This window comes from Symphodus melops (assembly GCF_947650265.1).
Source record: "Symphodus melops genome assembly, chromosome: 4".
Classification (NCBI taxonomy): Eukaryota; Metazoa; Chordata; class Actinopteri; order Labriformes; family Labridae; genus Symphodus; species Symphodus melops.
In genome coordinates this window covers 3,589,956-3,613,621 of record NC_136694.1, presented here as the reverse complement: position 1 = coordinate 3,613,621, position 23,666 = coordinate 3,589,956, and the positions used below count along the sequence as shown (strand labels likewise).

At 41.2% G+C, this 23,666-nt stretch overlaps 1 protein-coding gene across 1 annotated transcript in view; it reads right to left on the bottom strand.

Moving 5' to 3' along the window:
- Positions 1 to 19,677, bottom strand: part of LOC306822988 (copine-9-like) — a 135,414-nt gene extending 115,737 nt beyond the window's left edge. The window contains 2 exon segments of the mRNA XM_079342326.1: positions 3,869 to 3,909; positions 19,340 to 19,677. Coding sequence (XP_079198452.1) covers positions 3,869 to 3,909; positions 19,340 to 19,416 — 118 coding nt within the window. The 5' untranslated portion in view covers positions 19,417 to 19,677.
- Between the last annotated feature and the right edge of the window lie 3,989 nt (positions 19,678 to 23,666).

The window sequence follows — 23,666 nt, the reverse complement described above, 5'->3', positions numbered from 1 at the left end:
AACAATAGAGACAACTGTATAATTAGGCCTTTTGATTAAACTAGGCTATCCCTGACTCCTTGTGTGTCGGGGTGATTGCATCAGTGTGAATGTGTAGCTCAAGCTGGGCAAACATACAGATGTATTTTTTACAACTGCAGAAGTACAGTTTTAATATTTATGGCAATTTTTATGGATTTTTTTCTGGTGTGTTGGTACAAACTCTCAAAGTGTAAAAAAAAAAAAAAAATCTGATTTGGCTACTAAAAGGAAATGTCCATGTTGTGGGACAGACCGCCAATGTCCACTTATTAATTTAATCCATTACATTTTCATAACACTCAGCAGAAAGGCACAGGAAATTAACTTAACTGTTGTGTCTTTGTTATTATCATCTGACAGGCGTCTATGTTTCTGCTCCATCTAGTGTTTGATTGTATTGCCTGCTGCGGTGTAACCAGCACTTTTCCAACTAGCTTCCAGAGCCGCGACATAAACACTCTGCACGCTCTTTAAAAGATGCTGACTACAGCGGTTTCTCTCCTGATAACCACATCCTGTGCATTATATGTCTCTAGCGTGATTTTGAAAGCAACATTCCCTCAGTACTCCTTCTGCACCAACCCCCAAGTAAATGTTAAACTTTATCATAATACATAAAACTTGACAATTTAACTACTTACAATGACCAACGACAAACTCAAAGTATAAACTCTGTTGTCTGTGACACGCTTTGAGTGTGGACTAGTGCATGCAAGAGGTCGAGAAGGTTGGAGACAGAGAGCCGTAATTGGTTCATCAGGTTGGTAGCACATGGCAGACATTGGTCGAAGTTTTTACATGCTTAATTTCTGTCAGGACCTAAAGACTATTTCAACCAACATATTAAAACGTGTATTTAGAGAAAATTACCAATCCTGTATTCCTGTTAGAATACAAAAAAAGGCTAAAAAATGTTCAGGAAAAAGTAGGTTATTTTAAGTCCCTCTAACACCTTTGTTCATTCGCAGAAACTTCAAAAGATTTCCGGCCCATAACTTTTTCTGTTCTTCAACACGACTCTCATGTTTTCGGGTTATCTAACAAATAAGTGTGTGCAGCTCTGACTGATGCACAATCCAGCACACAGCACACAGAGCACCTCCACCTCAGGAGGATTAAAAGTTAGAGTGCGCCGCTTAGACCTGATTTGTTTTGACTCGACTTTCTGTTGTGTCCAACACAAAGAAACACAGGCTCAGACGGGATTCATTGGCTTGTACTGAACAACTAACGTTCAAAGAGAATGTTTGACTTTTCCTTTTGTGCTTTGACACCGAGATCTGAGCTTCCTTTATCTGTGCCACAAAGAAACACAAAGACTGTGGAAAACACAACCAAACAACACACACTATCAAACAACCCAACAAGAAGCACAAAGGGACACACTAGTTCGCCTACTAACACAACTACAAACCAACATGTCAACGATGAATTTATAGCTGCATGTCAAGGCAACAATCACAGACAGATGTTTTGTTTTTGTTCAGTCCATCATACTCTACTAATCCCTGAGGGAGATTCTGGTGTACAATCCCGTCATGGAGAGAAACCCTTCTTACACACATGAGCCGGAAATGCACACATGCATACACAGGACCTGTAGGCATGCATTAGTGGAGAGATGTCAGGAGTGTTTTAGTCAAGACCACACTAACCAAGACCAAGACCAGAGTGCTCCGAGACCAAGAGAAAACCAAGACATTTAGGGATCCAGATCAAGAACAAGAACATAATTATCAGTGAAAAATAATCATCTTGTGTAGAGGGGGCATGTGACTAATTTAGACCATAAATGGTATGGAAGGTAGAAATGTCGTAGCCGGGGGGACAAACCAAACTACAACTGAAGTTATTTAGTGTTTTAGAAAAGGTTTTTTTCCCCTTCAAATTCAAGTAATGACATGGAAAAAGTGCCAATGAGTGTCAGCCTCTACCTCTCTTGATTTAAAATCTGGAGTCTGTTCAGTCTAAGACTGGAACAAGACAGAGTAAACATGCCTTAGATTCCAAGATGAGAACAAGACCTTCAAAAATTTTTATTGTCACTTGATATCAGAGTGGGGCTTCTACACAAGGAGCGCACCCGAACTGTTTGAGGTTCAACCTTGCTCAAGGTCGTTTTAGGAGTAATCAGGAAGTATTAATATAACAGCACACACACACACACACACACACACACACACACACAGTTGTTGTCCAGTAGCATTTAATAAAAAGCTGATAAACGTATTCGTCCATCTGTCACTTAAACTGTTTACCCTGTTCTGGGGTCAACCCGAGCTGTTATTGTTGGAGAGGTAGAGTACAACCTCGACTGGTTGAAAGTCAATCACAGGACTTAAAAATGGAGACAGACTCCATTCACATCAACAGGTAAAGTATAGAGTCACAAACTAACCTACAGTATTAAGCATGTCTTTGGTTTGTGGGACAAAGCCAGAGGGAGCCGACATGCACCAGGAGACATGCCCATCCAGGGATTCAAACCAGAAGACTTCTTGCTGTGAGGTGACGACACGAACCGCTGCACCAGCTGGGACCCACGTGAGAGCCGGCTCCCGTTAGCCCAATTTTAGTCATTATTTCATACACATCATACATTATCTGCACACCGCTGGGCCACAGGCACACCTACATGTAGTGCTCAGTGGTAAACCAGCAAAATAAACATCATGTTTGGGATAATGACCATGAAATATTTCAAAATACATGCACTCATATTGATCATCAGATCTTTGCTAACATTGGATGATTTCATAAAAGCCAAGTCTGTACCAAATGAAGAGCAGGTTGGGAATATGTAGCTCTTATATCAAAATAATCCTGACGTTAAAAAGAGCTGAATTCCCCCCTCACCACAGCAGAGAAAGATTGAACTCACAAACCAAATAGGTCTCTTTTTTTTCGGCAGCTAATTGAGTAATTTTCTGTCATTCATGGTCACTGTAAACTGTGATTGTTTTTTTGTTATTTGACCTTTTTTCTCCTTTTCTGTCTCTAGTCATCTCGTCTCTCCATCAGAAGAGTTCAAATTGAAGATGTAATCACAGTGACTCTCCCTTTTCCATCACTTACTGCCCTTACATGGTGAAGCAGCTTTTTGATGCTCCATATATTTGGAACTCCACAAAAGCTGCAGGTCTGCTGAAACACTCAGTTCTTTTAAATAAACGTTAAAGACTCTCCTGTTCACAGCAAGGTTTTTTACAATAACACTGCACTGTTACTCTTTTATTTTGAGTCTATCTTACTAGAGTTCACTTTCTGTTTTTGACTCCTGCTTTTTCCCTCTGTCTGATTATATTTTAGCTCTTCTGTTTTTGCTGGTTTTAAAGTGTGGAAATGTGCTATATATAAATAAATGTACCTTGCCTCGGTTTACTGTGTTAGTGTGTGTGTGTGTGTGTGTGTGTGTGTGTGTGTGTGTGTGTGTGTGTGTGTGTGTGTGTGTGTGTGTGTCTGTGTCTGTGTGCATCTGCATATCTGTGCTTGTGTGCATGAGTGCGTGACTGAGGGGTTGTCATTAAGTGTCAGTGATTATTTGCTCCAATTGTATAAAGTCGATCCCTGAGCCCCAGGACTCAGACCTTCATTCGCTGGTTGTATTGTGTCGTGTCTGTAAACACTGAGAGAGAGAGATGATCGTTTTGTTACTGCTCACCGAAGCTTGCTGCACACTGATAAGTTCCATGAAGAAGTGGTTCTATAATCGTTTCTTGAAATGGTTCACAATCAGTGTTTTGAGATTAAAATGACATCCGGGAGATGAAATCATCCCAGAGCTGAAATTAAAAACATGAAAGTTGAATTTGATTGAATGAATTGATGAGAAAACGTCAGCACCTACCTGGATCTGACTTTGAGAAGGTGTCCATGTCCAAGAGGTTTCTGCAACAGAAGGAAAGAGATTATTACAGGATGTTTGTTTTTTTGTTTTTTTTATCAGGATATGTACATGTACAGAGTTTCTCTGTATCTGTTGATGTACATATTGTTGCTCGAAACAAACCAAGCTTTTCCAAAAACAGACAACTTATCAACTTCATCAATTTGTGTAACAACAAGACATAAAACATTTTTAAAATCAAATTTACTCCGGGACCAATTTACTATTATGTGTTCCGAGTCTGTCTACAAACCCCCCAATAATGAGAAGAGTCCATCCGCTCCACCTTCTGCCTGCTCCACTTTTTAGAAAAAGTGTGCTCAAACAGGCTGTTTGGAAATGTACCTTCATGACATCACAAAGGGCAGTAGCCCCTCCCCCAGGTGGGTGACACTCATAAAGCTAGGTTTTTGTTCTGCCCTCTGAGTCTGCCTTCTCACCGTAAACAATAGGACATGAAACGAGAAAGTCCAAGACATCCAGAGAGGGGGCGTGGCCAGAAAGCTCATTTACATATTTAAAGCTACAGACACAGAAACAGCCTGTTCCGAGCAGGGCTGATATAGAGGGGTTTATAGACATGATCAAATACAGGATCAGAGTGGATTTACAACAATACACTTCACACATGTTTTGAGGAGCTCTGAGGCTGATTTAAACTGGCTGAAAAGGAGGCGAATATGTGACCTTTAATTTAAAATAAGTAGCAGTGTAACGAGTATAGAATTTACAGCAAGAGACTCATTATATCCACGATCAACCTCTTCAGTATGAGACGGCATCCCCATGTTAAAGTTACATTTTATTAATAACAGCTTGTGAATAATTGCTTCCCTACCTGTTCCCCCCGTTGTGTATAACTGCTGACTAAACCATTCGTATTGCACTTTATATTCACAGAATAAAACACACTTCCTCATTAGGTCTAATCATTTTGACATTTTAGATGAAGTCTGGGATTTAAATGGGGGGGGGGGCAATGCAGCAAAAACGTTTCTTCTTCGTGTGTGTGGACAAAGAAGGAACACAGTTCTTCTTTCCAGCAGTGATTTATTTTGCTCCAGTCTCCAAGAACAGCTTCTCCTTCCCTTCTGAGTAACACAGCACTACACAGGCAGTAAGGCCTGGGTGTAATTAGTATAGTGTGGGCCTAATTTAAATGTGTTTCTCTTTATTTGTGTCATTGGAATTTCTCCAGTACAGCTCACTCGCCAACAAAACACAAACCAAGGTGCAAACTTTCACTCTCTGGTCAATCTAATTGAAAATGAAACATTCGAGGATTTTAAGTTTCCTCATTTGGTAGCAATACGACAAATTAATCCAAATACACACACGCGAAAAAAGAGTTTTGCGGCGAACAGACATTGGATCACTGCCAGAATTACAACCCAATTTCCTCCTAACAACTTGACACATTGGTGAGAATTGACTGTGATGTGATGATAAGCACGGTGTTCAGTGTCGAGCTGAGCAGTAAGTGACAGATTGAAACGCTGCTCTCTGGAGGGCTTGTACTGTCGCTGTGAGGGCGAAGACGAGCGAGTCAGAAGGACTGCAGGGAGCGGCACAGTGTGCGTCCTCATGTGTTCACGCTGGTGTAAACCGTGTTCTGTGTATGTTCATGTTCATGCGAGAGTCTCAGCTCTCTCTCTCAGCCCCCCCTCTGCTGTTAGAGTGACAGTTAGTATGACTAAAACACACAAGCGTACGAGCCGTGTGGAGTCCCAGCGCGGACGCTTTTGTCCTCCTGTGTAAACTATTTTTACTAAACGATCTTCACCCAATCTGGAAAAACAGACTGACCATCGAGTCAAAATGACAGTGGGACTTTAAGGGGAAGCACAGATGCAAGAAAAATACTAAACACTGAATCTAATTTAGCTTCAGTCGAACTTCCTCATAATATGAGTGCACACAACAAGAAGTAGTTTGTCCAGGGTTGTACAAAAAGCAATCTCATATTGTTGCTTGTATAATGTCTTTTTTTTTTTTATCTGCAGCCTTTTTATGAAGACCATTTTCCACCAGCCCAAGAGCTGGGTAAATATCAATAACTTGACGGACTGGCCAGTCGTGTTGTGAGAATAGACTCACAGTTTTACCTTATGAAAGATGTTCCCAAAGGAACAGAAAGATAAATAGAAATAGTAATAAAGGAGAGACAGGGTTACAATGTATCTTGTATGTCTAAGTGAAAAATTTTATGAGGCCAGTTGTTATTGTGTGATTAAAGCGGACACTTCAGGGGCTGGAAAATGGATGGAAAAAGTGGATTTATTGTGTTAAAATCAGAGACCGTAAATATGAATGGATGAAGCCTGAGTGATGTCAGCCATCTGTTTCTGCAGGGGGTTCACCTGGAGCGGCCGCCATGCTGGAAATCCTCGCTCGACCTAACTTTCAGTCAAGCTTACAACTGGCTTTTTAGAGCTGAAGCTGAGGTGGGTTAGACAAACTGTTTGTTAAAATAGATGTAAACATGTCAGTTGGACTGAAGCAACTGTAGCAGAGTCAGACAAACTTCATCTGATAAATCAATTCTTCTGCGGGATGTCTTTACTGGGAAAGGAAAGGAAAGTTGGGCAGTTAAATGGTGTCATCTTGCTACAGTATGAGCGTTATTCAACTTCACTTTGCATGTAAAGACATAATATGAGCTTCCTTTCAGGACACGTTGCATTTAAAATGGTTAATGGGTTAATTAACATTATAGAGAGCGGTCACTCTCCTGCCTAGAGTCGATGTGCAACATGGTGGATACTGAAGCTTCAGTGTTTAGCCAGCTCTGCATCGGTCTGTGAACCTTTCTGCGTTCTAACCTCAGAAAGCATCTCCAGTATTGATCCAAGGATTAAAGGTTAGAAAGAGGACATACTGGCTGCTGCATTGTTGTCAGAGAAGCTTCAACACAGCATGTTTCCTTCATGTCTGATCGCAGAGGAAGGTCACTTTATCATTTCAGTCAGTACATATCTTACAGATTTCTCTTTTGAAAGTTACACACCGGTTTCATTATATTGTCAGGGGACTAACTCCATGTATTAAAAATAAAAAAATTTATTAATGTCATGGCATCTTTCAGTTATCAATTAGCAATACTCCTCCTCCACATTAACAGCTGTTGACTGATGGCAATGTTGTGGTTATAGAAAACCTTACAGATGTGAGGGAGTGTGCGCTCCTCACACTGTTGGCGGATGCACACGGTGCATCTGCAGGGAACCGGAGACATTTCCAGAGGGATTTCCTGCCAAGTCTGTGCGCTTTCCTTTTAAGGCTCAATCACATCGTCCCTTCTTCACGCTCATCTGTCACTTTAATTCAGGGTTTTTAAACCTATAAGACATGATGCGTGTGCATATTTAATTGAACAATCCCAAACATGATAAGTCACATGTAAGGGGTTGAAGGTCAAGGCCTCATACAGATCTATAGAATGAGGCTCATATTTATGTAGTTCTTGTTAAGGGATTTTCGGTAAGCATTTGAATCGAGGGATTTATTAAAGCTGCTTGTTAGCAGGAGCTCAGCTCTGATACGGTGGCAGCTCCTATGTCTGTGAAAAACAAGGAGAAATGAACCACTGGACAAGCTGCGGAAACAAGAAAATAATCAGATATACAGTGCATACATCTGGGACTGTTGCCTGTCCTCTGAAAACTACGAAGGCGTCTGTTAAGTGCAGCAGATTTGTTTGCTGCTTCATCTTTGAAGCTGATTCTTCTCTGTGAGACAATCGCTTCATTTAGGGGGATAAAGGTTTGTTTGTTTTTTAGGTGGCCTTTTAGACTTGAGACCTTATACTTGTGGACATGATGTGGGGGAGTCAGGTATCCTATTGGAGCCCTTCCCTGCTGTGATTGACATTCTCCCACTGACAAGTCCTGGCTCCCTGTGCTCACTGGCCTACCTGGCATTTCACTCTGAAAGCACGGGAGCCACCGGTTTTTAAGCATCAGACCGACCGCCACACTGTTCAGCCACGACAGCCTCGACGCAGCTGACAGACATTTATATGGCAGAGAAATGAAATGCAGAGGAGTATGTTGTACAGCTCTCTTTAGATGTTCAACCAAGATCAAAAACCAGGTCACATAAAGTTTTAGAAAAAAAAAAAAAACAGATTCACAAAAATGTTTCCACAAACATTCACGATTCCTTTTTGAAAATGTCATCACTCCATATATCCGCCTAATCCTTTTAATCTTGTATTATTGTGGTGATGATGAGGGACTCTCTCTCTTTCTCTCTCTCTCTCTCTCTCTCTTTCTCCGTCTCCCACCCATTCGCATTAATGTTACTTCATAACTTGTACTGCTCTGGATTCATCAGTAACACACACATCACCTTTTTCACCAAGTTAGAGCTTTATATTTATTCATATGTAGTTGAAAGTCTGTTTTAAATGCTTATCTTTTTGCACATTTTCTTCGTATTTTTGTAGATTAATATTAACATTTGTTCACTATTATGATTTATCACATTTTCTGGATGTCTCGTATGTACGGCAAAAATGGACAACCAGACATTTTGGGCTGGTTGCTGCAAAAAATCTCGGACTGACAAAAAGCCTTTTTCACACATGCACCGCTGAAAATGTCTCAAAAAATCTTCAGGACAGGTCGCCCCTGAAGTCTTAATGATTAGTTTGTGCACATAATGTACGTCACAGCAGGAGACTTTAACCTGTCAGACCGGAGGGAGGGGGTTCTCAGGAGGCGGGGCATATGCTAAAAAATGATGCAGAAATGATGGATGCAGCTTCCAAGGCTGCAAAAGTTTTACACCTTTAAATTCACAGATGAGCGAACTTACAAGCAGAAAAAGAATATCACACCACTGCAATTTGTGCACGATTACACGAGCTGCTAATCGGCCACTCAATATAAATGTCACCCCCACTGCCTACTCGTCTTAGAAAATGTTCCTGAATATTACCTGCTGCAGTCACACAACGGCTGACCCTGACTACACACAGATGATTTCCAGGAGGTTGGCATGCACATCTGAATCGTTGAGTTCTGGGTGCCAGAAAAAAAAATTCAGGCAGCAGTAAGAGTGAGTTTTAGTGAGTTTTCGGTTTGTTTATCTAGTACACCTTACCAAAAAATAGTGCAAAGCCAGATGGGATTGTACAATAATCACAGACAATTCACATTTACAATATTAACAAATAAACATTTGAAAAATAAAGGAGAGAAAACACTAACATAATCAATAATACTTTAAAAAAAGAGAAAAGAAACAGGAAGAGGAGACAAAGTAAAAACAAATCATTACTGAGTGAAAGACAATGGAAACAAAATAATCATTGTCAATCCAAAGAAAATCAACAAGAGATTGTCATCATGGAAAAAAACAAAGCAGCATAAAATGTAAGACAATGTAGAGGACAGAAAGTGACGAGATGATTCATGAAAGGAAAAGATGTTTTATTTTTTAAAGAATGAGTGGGACGATATACAGACATTAGAAGGTGCTCCAAATCCCATTTAATGGTGGTGATGTATTTCATTAACTAGGATTTGGAGAGACTCCGTCTTGTCAACTCAACCCGAAATGTTCAGTTGTTGTGAGGCCCGTAATATTTTTTTATTTTATCATCTTGTCATACTGTTAAATATATCTGTTCAATGGCACTCTGATGTTTTTAGTTGGTATATGTGTGGATTGAAGAAATATGAAGTGTAACACAGGCTCAGGGCAGCACAGCGGGTCTTTGATGCCATGCGTAGCTCAGTCGACCCAGACGTCCGAGAGTGTACAGCCACGCAAAATGTGTTTGTGTCTCAGTGTTTCAGAGCGAATTAAAGAATCATCAAAATCCCATGCACACTTGGTCATTCGTGTACAAGTGTGCAACACTGTGCATATGTGAAAAAACAATTTCAGCACACAGCCACCAAAATGTGCCGCTTTAGAGTCCCCAGATAAAAAAGAGCAGGTCGACCCCACAGACAGGACACAGTCAGACACACACACACACACACACACACACACACACACACACACACACGACCAGTGTTATACTTCCACTGCATGGTCTGGCTCCACTTGACTGATTTCTGTACCAGGTACTTTGTTCTACTGGAGATTGTTTCCCCAGGCAGGATTATTTTGGCGTTCAAAAGAAAGCTTGAAAGTCCCAGATAAGATTTTCATCACAACAATAAAACAACTTCTCTTTTCCAGAAGAAGGGAAACAACAGACTCACACTGTGCAGCTGCACTGACAAACCCACACTGTAAATGTACTGCCTGACTGACAGCTTCAGCGCTAACCTTCCCCTCGCTCCGTTCACTTTTACTGTCACTTTCTTCGGCTCACCACTCAGAACACACCTTTAATTGAACTGTGCACGACTTTAATGATGAGAAAACTAAAGAAATCGAGTTAACCCCAGCTGAGGAAACATGTGCTTATACGTGACACTTGAAAGTTGTCACTCATAGTAACAAACCTAAAAATAGCTATACGGAGCATTTCCCTCCCTGTTGCTCTGAGCAACCTTCTTTCCAGAAGCAGCAGGGAGCTTTTTTTCAGTAGAAACTGATAAACCCATTGTCCACCTTCTGCCCAGCAACAAACAACAGACAAAGACCATAAATAAGTTCACTAATAAATTAGCAGAGAAAGAGACAGGGGTTTTTTTTTCTGAGTTGTTGGGTAAAAGTAGAAGAGGGGGGGCCGTAATGGAAGACAACAAGAGAGGAAATAGAGAAAAGAAATGAAGGTGAAAATATGAAATAATATCACAGGGCTTCATTCTTGCCTTTTGCAAGTTGTGTTTTTGTGTGATGTGATCTCGTCAGCACCAATCAGGAAGCTGCAAACTAGCAAACATGACAGGGAGGCGCAGGAACGAATCTTTCTCCTGGACTGTTGAAGAGGAGCAGAAACTGGTGGAGTCTCTTTGAAGGCTCTTCTCCTTCGTACCACGACAGAGTGAAGAGGGAACAAGATGGACAGAAATTGCTGCCGTCCCTGAAATCCCCAGTGAGTATGTTATATCTGGCTTTAACATACTGGTGACGATCCTTCAGGTTTACTTATGGAAACTGTTCATATGATTGGCTCATGGTACAAAGTGGAGGACACGTCAAAGAGGATCTCTCCACAACTCCACCAGTTTCAGCTCCTGTTCACTTTTCTGTTTAGAGTTGCATTTCAGCCTGCACAGCCGGGCCCTGTCTGTCCATGCAGGGATTTGAACCAGAAACCTTCTCGCTGTGAGGCAACAGCGCGCCATTGTGCATTCCCTTGTACTGCATCGAGGTCAGTGGCCTCACTGTCCCTCTAATGACTACGTCTATCGCAGCCGTCCTCCATGTTGGTTTTCAGTGAGTGCATGCCTGTCCAATCAGCGCCGAACTGACGAGTGTCGCTCAGATTCACATTAACTGCATCCCAGCCGGGCTGTTCACATTGAGGATGCTGATGATGATTTAGGACCTGTATCTTTTTTTTTAAGAAGTTTTGTCTTAATTGTTGCATGCTGTTTGTCAGTGTTAGGTAATTGTTCAATATACTGGGGTCAACATGTGTTTGGCTTGCTGAAGGAGGAGCTAATTTATTTTTAAATGTCTCATTTAAACAATGGCAGCTTTAATCATTTGCTGCCATGCTCAGCTCGTCTCATACGATGTCGAGGAGCAGCATTTGGGTGGCAGTCAGGCAGGCTGCCACTTATATAAGACAGAAGAGAAACTGTGTTTCCTTCCACCGTATCTGACTGCCTGTCTAACCCACATACACATCATCTGACAGAGCTGTTTACACACTCTGATACACTGTGCTTACACTGCAGCCAGCCCTGAGTCATCCCTCAAACCGGCTCTTTAAGGCCGAGCAGCCATATTGTCATTGACAAGTGATCATGGCAGATTTGTGTATTTACACAACAGAATAATTTTCTTTCGTCACAGATCTATTTTTCATGGCGGAGCACAGTCTGGCAGATTTGGACCCAGTACAAGCCTGTTAAGCTGAAAGAGACTCGCTCTGAGTGAAGCCGATAGAAGCAGATAGAAGAGACGTCTTTAACGCTGCCTTTAAGAGAGTCTGCAGCCAATAAAGCCGTCCTCGCTGTGAGCCCACTTATACACACGTTCCTGGAACTTTGTAGTATCGGCCGTCATGGGTAGAGCTGCTTACACAACACTACGTTGCAGCCTTCAGCAGACAAGGCTTCAGAGATATTTATGGCGTTGCTATAAACTCTAAAATGAGGACGCTTCACACGTCTACAACCTGCAGCACACAAGATCTAAAGCACACACAGCGGTCTCAAGGTGAGACGACAGATACATGTCGTAAAATAAATGTCCAACCACATGTGAAATATTATTGTCCACTTCGGTTTCGTAGCCACGGCGCTGAAAATGCACTGAGAGGGGTTTCTGTTGACCAAGTTGTCACAATGAAGTCGACTTTACAACTTTTGGATATAAAATCATTTTTGTCCTTTTGGCCAACACAACATTTGTGAGACATTGTCGTAATTAGCATACACATTTTTTTTTCATTCCTGGCCTTCTCTTTGTGACTTTTCTGACCAGCAGGGAAGTTTTACTTATTCTCACAAAGATTTCATGTTTTGCATAATTGGGGGTAAAACTGTGTAAAGAGAAAGGGGTTAGCTGCTAGCTGCTAATTCACTGAAGTTAGCCACTCAGTTGTGTTTTGCACCCTTTGTTAAATTCAAATATCTGACAAATGTATTTTAGAGCAACGGTAAAAACCAAATTTCCCCCGAGGATTAATAAAGTATTTCTGATTCTGAAAGGTCCAGTTCAACCTGCTATGATTGTGTCCCATTCTTAATTGATGTTATTTATATGTTAGCACTAAATAGCTGGTGTCCGTCTGATTTATTAGCTCTCAACAGTTTTGTATACATATTGAAGGAGGCCATGAATAAGAGCCAAGATTGTTGTTCACTTCTCTGCAGAGACGATGGCAGAGCAGTATGATGAGCAGAGCGGTTCCTCTTTCTCCTACCTCAGGAAGCTGAGAGTCATCCTCATCCTTCAAGCTGTCCTTTTTCAGTCTAATAAATAAACCACCACCGCTGATGGAGTCTCATTATTTGGGAAACACTGCAATTAAATCTAATTTAATCTAATTATCCAACTAATGAGTTAGCCTGAGGCAAAACTTTGTTAACTTGGCTTCTGCTAACTCAGCACTCTTTTTCAGGTTCACACTTAAAATATGGCCAATCGTGACCCCAAAGAATTAACAAGACATCCTGCAGGAACCAACGCTTCACTCCAGCAGTCCACAAATCCATCTTCCCCCACTTCTGACATGAAGTCTGTGATACTCAAACATGTTCCTTCAATTTCAAAATAAGAAATACAGAATCACATGGTTAATTATTTATTCATTATGATTCTGTGTTTTACATTTTATTATTTCCTTGTTGTTTTAGTTGTTCTGGATGTTGTGTGTGTGGTTGTTTATGTGAGGTGTTTCTCATTTTGTTTTTCTCTGTTGTAAAAAAAACAATTTGGCAAACAAAGTTATTATTTTTATTTTATATTTGTACTCTATCATTTTCCTATAAAAAAAGAATAATGTAAGAAATGAATTATGTTTTGTTGCTCAATAAACACAAAGTTGCAAAAAAAAAGATATTTTTATTTAATGAATCTAAACGGAAACATCGCTGAGCAGCAGTTAAACACTCCCTCTGAATCTTTCTCGCTGATACAAAAGATTGTCTCTTCTTCTTTCATGTCCTGCTGTGACGTCGAACACATGTCACGTACTAAATACTTGAAGCAGATGTGAGTGGTCAGCAGCAGCTGCCTGCCTTTCATCACATAAATATACTCACTCTGTGAAGAGACATGAATCATCCCAGCTCTCCCCTGATTCCTGTTTCCCTTTTCTACTCCTGTTTTGCTCATTTGAACAGTGTCAAGTGTCTTAACCTGAATGGGGAAAGCAATCCACCTCATTACCACCTGCAGAGGCTGAGGATGAAACCATTAAGAGAAAAAGAAAAGAGCGATGGGAGAGAATAGATCAACTCTGACACACAGAGCGAACAGATTTGTTTTCTTTTTTTCCCCCCTTCAGGCAAATCCTCCTCCTATTAGGAAACAATCTGACTGACTGTAAGAGGAAAAAGTGCGAACGAGCAGCCGAGTCAGGAAGAAATAAAGTCACATATTCACCTCCAGAACACCTGCTCCTCCTGTCGATGGTCACGCAGTAATGAGACTGCGTGGCTACATGGAAACGCTTTAAAACTATCCAAGAGTCAAGTATGTGTCAGAAAACATCTCGGTGTCAGACTGAGGAGGATGAAAGAATCGGAGGTAGGAGGCTGTTGATGGTGTAGAGGTTCTCCAGAGTTTAAGCTTTGTCATGTTTTGGAGAGGCAGAATAAATAACAAGATCAAGACGATGCAACAGCACAAGAATGTGACCTCAAATCCACCTGCACAACAAGGAAGACAGGTTCAACTGGTGATTCACTTCACCTTGAAGTTGATGTATGTCATACTCAAAGAAAAATCTTTTTTTTTTATTGTATCACTTTGACTGATACAGAATTATTGTTGAAGACCAAGGGATTCATAAAAACAACAAGTAATGCATTGAGAAAGCATCGATTGCATATGAAGACTGAAACAGCCACCTTGGAGGGAAGACTAAATATTTAAATCTCCCCCTGCTGACTGGTAACAGCAAAGGTCATAAACCCCGCCTCCTCCATGTTGACAGATGGGACATGGGTCACACTTCAAGTGTAGAATAAAGGTAAAAAAAAAAAGTTTTTAACCCAGGGCCTTTCACCATCGGGACTATCAGGCTGATCTATTTACATTTCTTTGAGTTTAGTTTTAATTATTTTTTAATGTAAAAAAATATATATAATATGCAACGTCATGCCGCTCTTTGCAGCGTTCTGAACCACATCGGCAGGAGACGAGGAAATATAACAAAATAACTAACAATACAGTTCTTTGACCGTCCATAAAGATGAGTGTTGTCTCCAAACTGATCCATGATTCTGTTCTGTTGGGGACTGTGCCGAGCCGAGGGTGCTTTTCCACTTAATTGGGGCTTTAACACCTGAAAACTCTGTTTCCAGGAGGAGCTGTATATGTGAACACAAACACACACACTTTTTCGCTCAGACTCCTCCAACAGTTTCTCTTGCCAACATTTTTTTTTTTTAAGCAGCAAGTCTGAGTGAGCTGATGTGAGAACGCAGCAGGATATTCTCTGGAGAATTCACCTCAAGCCAACGGGAGGAGGAGTGACCTTTGTATCCTGTTGCTGCTGCACGGTGCAGAGTGTGTGTACACGTAGCTCCTACGATCTCGTAACGTCACTAAGCATTATGCATTATGTTTTCTGTTGGTCAGTATGTTTGTCTCCGCTCTTTCTTTGATGTTGTCACTCCGTTGGACGACATGTATCATGTCAGGAGGAGATGCCCCGCCCCTCCTCCTGTCTGAAACTGTTAGTGAGGTGCATATGTGAACAAGCAGTCCTCCTGAAATTGTCTAAATATGTTCTAGATGTTGAAACAGCTTATCAGTGACTTTAACGTGTCCTTCGGTTCGCACATGTGCGGTTCCCTCACCGATCTCACTTATGCTCATGTCGTGGCTCCAAAGGTCTTATTCGTCAAAGCTGTTGTGTTTGTTTGGACAGCAAGTAGCGTGACACAAAAGTTATCAAAGAGCAAAACTTCAAATGTATGATTTGAAAAGAACTTATTTTAAAAGACGCTAATTTTCTGACTCACTCCATAAAGAGAATAAGATCACTGTGATTTGTTATGATATATTCTATTTATTGTGTTTAAACTTTCATGTGTCACTGCAGAGCCGGAGCTCGATTCATCCCAACTCTGGACCGGAACAACAAGAAAGTCGTGAAACCCTGCAAACTCTTTTGCCCGTCTCCAGCGGCTTCCTGAGGCTTTGCCAAAAAGGAAAAGTCAACCTTTTATTTACATCTTCATTTTTGTTGTTTTTCCTTCAGTAACTGTAAAAAGATGTACAGACTTTTCTTTGCACTATTAAGCTAAAATTATTTGGTCAACATTAATGTGCGTCATATCCTTCTTCATGCTAATATCACTTATGACTCCTGATTGATCATAGGTCAGTTTTGCCAGATAGAAAACACCTCAACACCTTGCTTCCCTTTCAGATTTTGTTATATTCCAGTAACAATCATACATTTAAATGAGACAGGCAGATTATGCTTGAACCAGCGCGCTTGGTTCTGCTGAAGACGTTTCCTGTTTTGCATTTTGGCAACAAATGACTGTGCATCATACAGCTACGTCTAAAATTAGAATTAACAATTGAATCCATAGTAATCATGCTGCGCTTGTTTCCATTAGCATCTTTCTGCAAAGCCCAGGTGTCACAGAGAACATTTCTTATTGCTCCTTCAGACAGCAAGTCCTTGAAACAAAATCCACTGGAGCAGGAAGTATGGGCGGAGACAGCTGAATTGAAGTGTTCAAATAATTAACGACACCTGTTTGGCATCATCACATTTTCAACTCTACAGTCCTTTAAATCTCAGAGTCCCTCTCTTCTCTCTCTCTCTATCTCAACCATTCACAGAGCGGATGTCCAGTTTTACTGCAGCATGGGACCCTCCAAGCAACCTCATTCTGTCAGTGTCATGGAGTGAAACAGACCCTCTCTCTAACCCCTCTGGACTGATGCGCTCCAGGACTCGGAGGACCAGCAGCAGCTTGTCACAGTGAGCCGTGTCTGGGTCTCTCAAATGAAAATAAAATTGCTTTTGTCTCAAGGGATCATTTCTGCTCATGCTGCAGGTGCCAAACTTAACTTCCTGGTAGCAGCATCGATGATTCTCCTTGTACATTTAAAACTAAAAGTCGTGTTCAGAGACTTTGCCATCCCCTCCCCAAAGAGCTACGCCTCGACTGCAGACAGATTTCTTTCATACTGATAAGTTTCAAAGTCACAACATGAAATGAAATCTAAATTCCAGACGTGCAGGCTGCAACAAAAGGATCACATCATCAATGTACAAATCATCAAATCAAACAACACAACTCAAAGTGTGCATATTTGGTGCACAAGAACAAATAGCAACCAAAAGCATCCTCTCCATCTTTGCTTTGTAGAAACGTAAACGTAGAAGTTCAGTTCATCACGCAGGTTGGTTTCACCTGCTCTTAACTCTGGAGACCTGATATAAAGTCGACCCTGCTGGGCGTTTAAAGACTCGTGTCTCTTGTCATTATGTTGATTGACTGTTAAAGTTTGTATCAAAAAGGTTTGGTATTAAAGTTATCAAACTGGTGATTACCACCTACATTGTTGCCTGGAAACTAGGACTTCAAAAATAAAACAGAATCTCGTGCTTAAAAATATATATTTTGTAGACTTTCTGTTTGCGGATTGTTCAGTGCAGAGGACTTCTGGGCCCCAATCAAGACATTCTCCACAGACACACCTCCATTTACATAACTAACCAATGAAAAGCTTTAAATTCAGGGTGTCAAAAACGTCCTCCTGAAACTCTTTGGAGTCCACACAATTGAAAAGACATTCTCTCTGAAGATCAACACTATAGAAAAGGACTGAAGCTGTGACTCAGTGTGTCGATTTCATAAGACAAGTGCGCAAGAGAAGAATGACTCAATTGATGTTGGCAATGTTTCAGCAAACTTATTTGTACAATTCAGACAGTGTGCAGGAGTTTGCTTGCACTTGTTTTGGTCATTCAAAACAACAGATGATATGATATCGAAGGCCTTGGATTTCTTTTCTGCCCACTGACCTCTGCTACAATAGTTTGGACTCTTATCTGGTAAAGATGAAGCAGTTCTGAGAAGATCAATCGTGGCGATATCTGAGGTTGTGGCTTCAAATGAGAGTGGATCAAAGATGACTGATCTCAAGGTCCTGCAACTTTATCTGACAGTGTCACAAATGTAAGTCAAGCTTCTTACAATGTCAAGCTTCTGCGATCTATGTGAACTACTCGAACGCAGCATGAAATGACGCACCAATCAGCTGGAACACGCAGGTGCCAGATGTGTACAATAACACCACGTGTTTCCACATCTTTACAATTCCACCTTTGTTTTTGTTTCTTTGCACATGAACACCAGCATCGTCAAGAGCTCGCTTTCTGCTGACCACCATGGCAACCTTAGCCTGATCAGGTTGATGCTCATCTTGAGGTTCACTATAGGTGCCTCATTGCACAGCGTACATGCATGTTGTACCTGATATTAAGAGCTCTGTGTCGCACAGGGTGGCTAACGAGAAACTCGTTGGATCACAAAAACATGTCTTTAGGAGGTTTTAGGGGAAATTAATTCATACTCCCCCCCCCCCCCCCCCCCCCTCCCAACACACACACACACACACACACGGATTGGATATTTAGCATTCAGTTAAATTGATAATGACATTCACAGGGTTAACTTCTACAATTCCTGTTCTGCATCCTTCTTTGATTCCTGAGTTGTGTGCAGAAACAGTCTCGTCCTTATTGACATTTTTGCAGAAGTATCAGCCGTCTAAAAACCAGGATGGAGCAATGACAGCACAGCAGCTGCCTGCCAGTGAGATTATTTCATTTCCTTTATTGTGTCTCCATTACCTCTGATTTTCTTTCACTTTGAGACCTGTCAATGAAGGCACACTGTGAAAAAAACATGTCATGTTCTCCGGACATTTTTTTAAATCTATAGTTTAATATTTTTCACTTTTTCACTCGTTAAAGACAGACTCGGCTTTTAAGTTCTGTGAACATCTGCATAGGTTAACATTTGCACTTCTACTCTTGCTACTGAGCCTTGCAGTTTGTTTTCTCTTGTGGTACAGTTACCATGTGCTAATATTAGATGGAGCTTATACAATAAATCGTAGTATTGTTAGATGATTGGTGTCCCTTCTTTTCTCCTCTTCTATAGGCCTTGTTAAAATAACAATTGTTCAAAGAAGAATCAGCGCTCCCCCTCGCTTTCTCTCTCTCTCTCTCTCTCTCTCTCTCTCTCTCTCTCTCTTTTCTGTATTGTCAGTTCTGCACATTTAATATCCACGCATTCATGTGATCTCAGAGTTGCGCTCTCCGGAGCTCTCCAAGGTACTCAGAATAAATCCTGGTACTGTAACTGCACGCCCACGCGCTTCTACACCCACAGCACATGCAAATTCTTCCTCAGGAAAAAGAAAAGAGTTGCTCCGTGCACGATAAAGACACATTACTGACTAGAGAAAAAAAAGCAGTAGAAAAGTCAAAGATGGAGAGAAAAAAGCACGAAATTACGCACAAGATTATCAGAGTCGCTTTAAAAGACCCACGCTGAGTTTAAAAGCATAACAAGCAGAGAAAATGTGTGATGTGAATGAAAACAATGACAAGTCATTCTGAGGGAAACATGAACGTGACGTGTTTACCTGCATGAGACGGTCACTTCAATCTTGGTCGCAGGTACGATGGAGTTGAGTGGATCGAAATCCCCGATAGTCGCCATGGCTGGAGATTTTTTTTTTTTTGTGTTCAATCACTTCTTCTGGATCCTTGAAGTTGTTACTTGGATTAGAGCACTGTTTTTCCTTCCAGGGCAGAACAAGAGCCAGAGAGGGACTCGGCCGGCTCCGGGAGAAGTTGTTGCTGCTGACGGTCGGTGGAGCGCTGTTGAGGGAGGTTAGAAGGCATACCTGAGGATGAGGCTTTCATTCATGGCGAGAGGGGGGAGAGAGAGAGGGAGAGAGAGAGCGAGCGAGAGAGAGAGAGAGAGCGAGCGAGCGAGCGAGCGAGCGAGAGAGAGATACGCGTATCCAGAAGCTCCTCATTTCTCTCCACCCATCGCCAGGTGGAGGCAGAGACCTCCACAAGTTCTTCAGCTCTGTGACTGGTGAAACTTGTGCTCCGTGTATGGAGGGTGATCAGTGCCCGAAGAGGACTGAGGTATGATGAAAAGAAGTCAGAGAACAGTATTTTTATAGCTCATGATACAGCATCTCTTAAGTGTACTTTGAGTTAAAGTTGTGTATTTATAGGTCAGTTTTTATGGAAAAGAGAATTTACAGTCGGTTGATCTTTACAGCAAAAATAAACCACAAAGGAGGAGAGTTACTGTTTGACACTGAGGGGGGCATTCCTGTCATGAATGATAGTTTTAACAGTTGTTCCTTTATCGAGTATTTTCACTTTCATCCCCGTCTTTTAATGATGTATTTTGCATTCTTTCCTTAAGCTCTGTTTGAATGTTTTTCTGTTTCTATGTCTGTAAAGCACTGTGAATTGCCTTGTGTCTGAACAGTGCTATATAAATAAACTTGACTTGACTTGACTTGACATGAAGACCCACGTGATTACCTCATACATTAGACAAATTCAAAAATTAGAACAAAAGGAGCCATAAGTGGATTTCATTAAGCTGAAGATGAAGATGCATCCATAACACTGAAGTCTAAAGCTGCGATACTCAACACACGACTCCTGACACGCATGCAGTTCTTTGAATTCACGGCCACCCTGTTGATCTTTAAGTTGATTGATTAAGTGCCATGCAAAAGAGAGAGGGAGAAATCCTTTGGTACGGGACGTCCCTCCAGTAAGCGCACAGACTGAGTGTAAATGTCAAATGTCTCCGCTGAAGCTCATCGAGCATTTGTTTCAATTCATTTCTGGAGCTTCCCGCTGCCGATTGTGAGATGTGTGTCATCATCATCATCAAGCGTCCACAAGCCTCGACTCTGACTCAAACGTTTCAAATTGTTTTCTAAATGTCCTCAGAAAACCCAACATTAATATACAGAATAACCAACGTCATATGAACCACCTCTCAGACAGATTTGCTGTTTTTGTTTTGTTTGTTTTTTTGGAGACTTTTGCGTTCGTTTTAGCTCGGGGTTAAAATCTTATGTAGGATGAACTTTGAAGAGTCATTTTCAGAAACTGTTGCTGTAGCTTTCAGGCTGACAAAAACTTTAAGGGCCAACATTATTTCTAAATTGTTCCAAATGTGCTTTAAACGGAGGTCCTCTAAAGGTTCAACACATCAACCCTTAGATTTTATATCAGACACAGATAAACGTTAAAAAAAGCAGGCGAGCTGTATGTGTGAGGAGGAGAGAAGCTCCAACAGAAGACAGTTTACAGTGTGTCATGTTTGAATTGGCATAAATAACCCCGCCCACATCGCCGAGCTCATTACACCCATAGAGCCGCCAGCAAGTCATCACCAGCACAATTTCAGCCCATCAAAAGTCAATCAGTAGGATAAATATTTTGCAGATGGGTAATTCAGTGAGTCAAGCTGACACAGCAGAGAGATGACTGAAGAGAGGGGTCACTGGGTTCAGCATGTGTTGGTCCATCTGAGGCGTCGCTGTGTGGGTTGACCTCTGACCTCAACATTTTAGGTGGAAAACACATGTTCACAGTTTGAATCCAGCGTTCTTGTAAGTCGATGCTTTATTCAAATACATTTTGCAGATAAATGATTTGTTCAGTAATTGTATGCCTGATGACTCGTCCTGCACTCAGAGGCGTTCACTCATTTTCCGACCAACCAAAAGCAGTTTTCAGCTAACGAGCCCGTCAATCATCCCTTCATTAAGTCCTGCTTCTTATCTTCTGATTTCTTCTAGTTAGAAATAGGTCTCGACTCTGCGGATAGACACTCTTGAAGTTCAGTTTTATGGGGTCTTTAAAGAGAAAAGCTGATGGCCGAGTGGTTCAGATCGCACCCCAGGGAGGCTCGTCCTCCAAACAGGTGACCCGGGGGTCAACTCTCACCTGTGCCTCCTTTCCTGAACGCCATTCCCCACTATATGCATCCCTCTACCGGTTTCCTACACTGTGCACTCCTGTCTGAAGAAATGCAAAAAAGCCCAAGAATCTTTTTCACATTTTGATTCAAAACTTTTCTGGATTTAAAGTCTACTTGAGCGTATACTTCAGGATTTAATCTGATTATCTGTGAGACTTCCTGAATTTCTTGTTGCTCTATTTGGCTTCTACTGAGTTAAAGAGCGAATTATATATTATATATTTTTTTTTTTTTCATTGCTATTTGGAAGTTATGAATCAATTTTGTCTCTATATATACCTTTGATGGATAGTAATGGGAATTCTCCAACACAAACGGATGATCTGATAAAGTCGATCAAACAGAAACTCAACAGAATGAAGCAAGTCACAATTTGTTTTAATTCAGAATTGCCACCTGCAGCTCGGTTCACTTTGTAGCCTGCCGACCGCCAACAATTAAGAAAACAAACAAAATAACAAGTGTTTCAATGAATTAAAATGAATCAGCTGTACAAAGAATATTCTTTACACAGAGAACATCCGGACAAGTGCAATGCAGCATTTTCATAAGAGACTCTGTTGTAAAAAAAATTTAAAACAAATAAAACCATTAAATGCTGCAATTGAGATAAAATTGAAAATTCATGCAAACACCAGTGAGTGAAAAAAAGAGAAGAATATGATTAAAAGTCTTTAAGCACCTTAAGATGAGGACAAACTTTGCAGCTTGAAACTGACTGTAATGCTTTTGGGAGATTCGTCCGCTCAGCAGCTTGATATTAGAAATACTCCTCAGGACAGACGGAGACCAAAAAAAGAAAGAAAGCTTAAGACATGAGAAGGAAGACTAGGCCACGCCCACAAGTCTAAAGTAAACCTTTTGTCAAAGCTCAGAAAGTGAACGGAAACATTTGGAGAAATGTTAAGTCTTGGAGTCTGATGTAAAAACTGATCCTACTTTAATATCGGTACGTCAAAAGTTGAAAACAGGACCTAGTTAGCCTAGCTTAGCAAAAAGACTTGGACCGAGGGAAAACCGCCCGTCTGCAAAATACACAAACTAAACACGATTCAAACTTGGGCCCCGTGTCCACCTAGCAATTTTTTCTAAACATCAGCAACTTTTTAAATTTGTTTTCAATGAGAGGAAAAGCGCAGTGCCCATCGAGCTTTCTTTTTTCTTTTTTTTCCCAGAAAGGCGCTGTTGATGTCATCGACGCTCTTTTCCTGATGTCTGATATTCTCTGGAGTTCTGCCACCTACAGATCGTGTCTTGTACTCACATCCTCTTTGCTCTGTGTCTGATTGAGAAATATATTATATATATAATAAAAAAAAACATACAGTGAAAAGTAACCTAGCTGAATGCAGCGACTGTTGTCATGGAGACAGGACAGATGTGCAGCGTTTTTCTTTTTTCCATGTGAGAGCGACTGAGCGGACAGCCAGCGTTCCTCTGATCGGACAAATCGCTAGGTGGACACACAGGACCTAAAAACAGTCATTTTAGAAACCCGATGTTTCATTCCAGTTTCATCACATAACCTCCAAATGATGTCAAACCGACCTTCTCGAATACACGTTTCCAACAGGGTGGAGTCAAGAGAATTCTTCGGGTTAGTTTGCATTTTCTTTTGACCTCTGAAAAGAACCTCTATGTTGGTTAACACGTCCTCGCAAAAGCTCTGCGACGATCCAAACATGAAACCAAATCCTAAATATTTAACCAATAAAACACATCAGGCGACAGTCGTCTTCAAAGGCAACATTTTCTGTAACTTGCTACTCTAAAGGGGTGGATGAAAACATGACGGATATTTCCCCTCATTAACCTCATCAGGGTCGTCTATAACACCTAACAGCTTAAAGCTACTGTGCAACCAATAAAGGCTCAAATCCTGCAACCAGGTGCACGATCCAAGCCGACACCTTCATGACAATTATTGCAAAGTTAACGCTGAT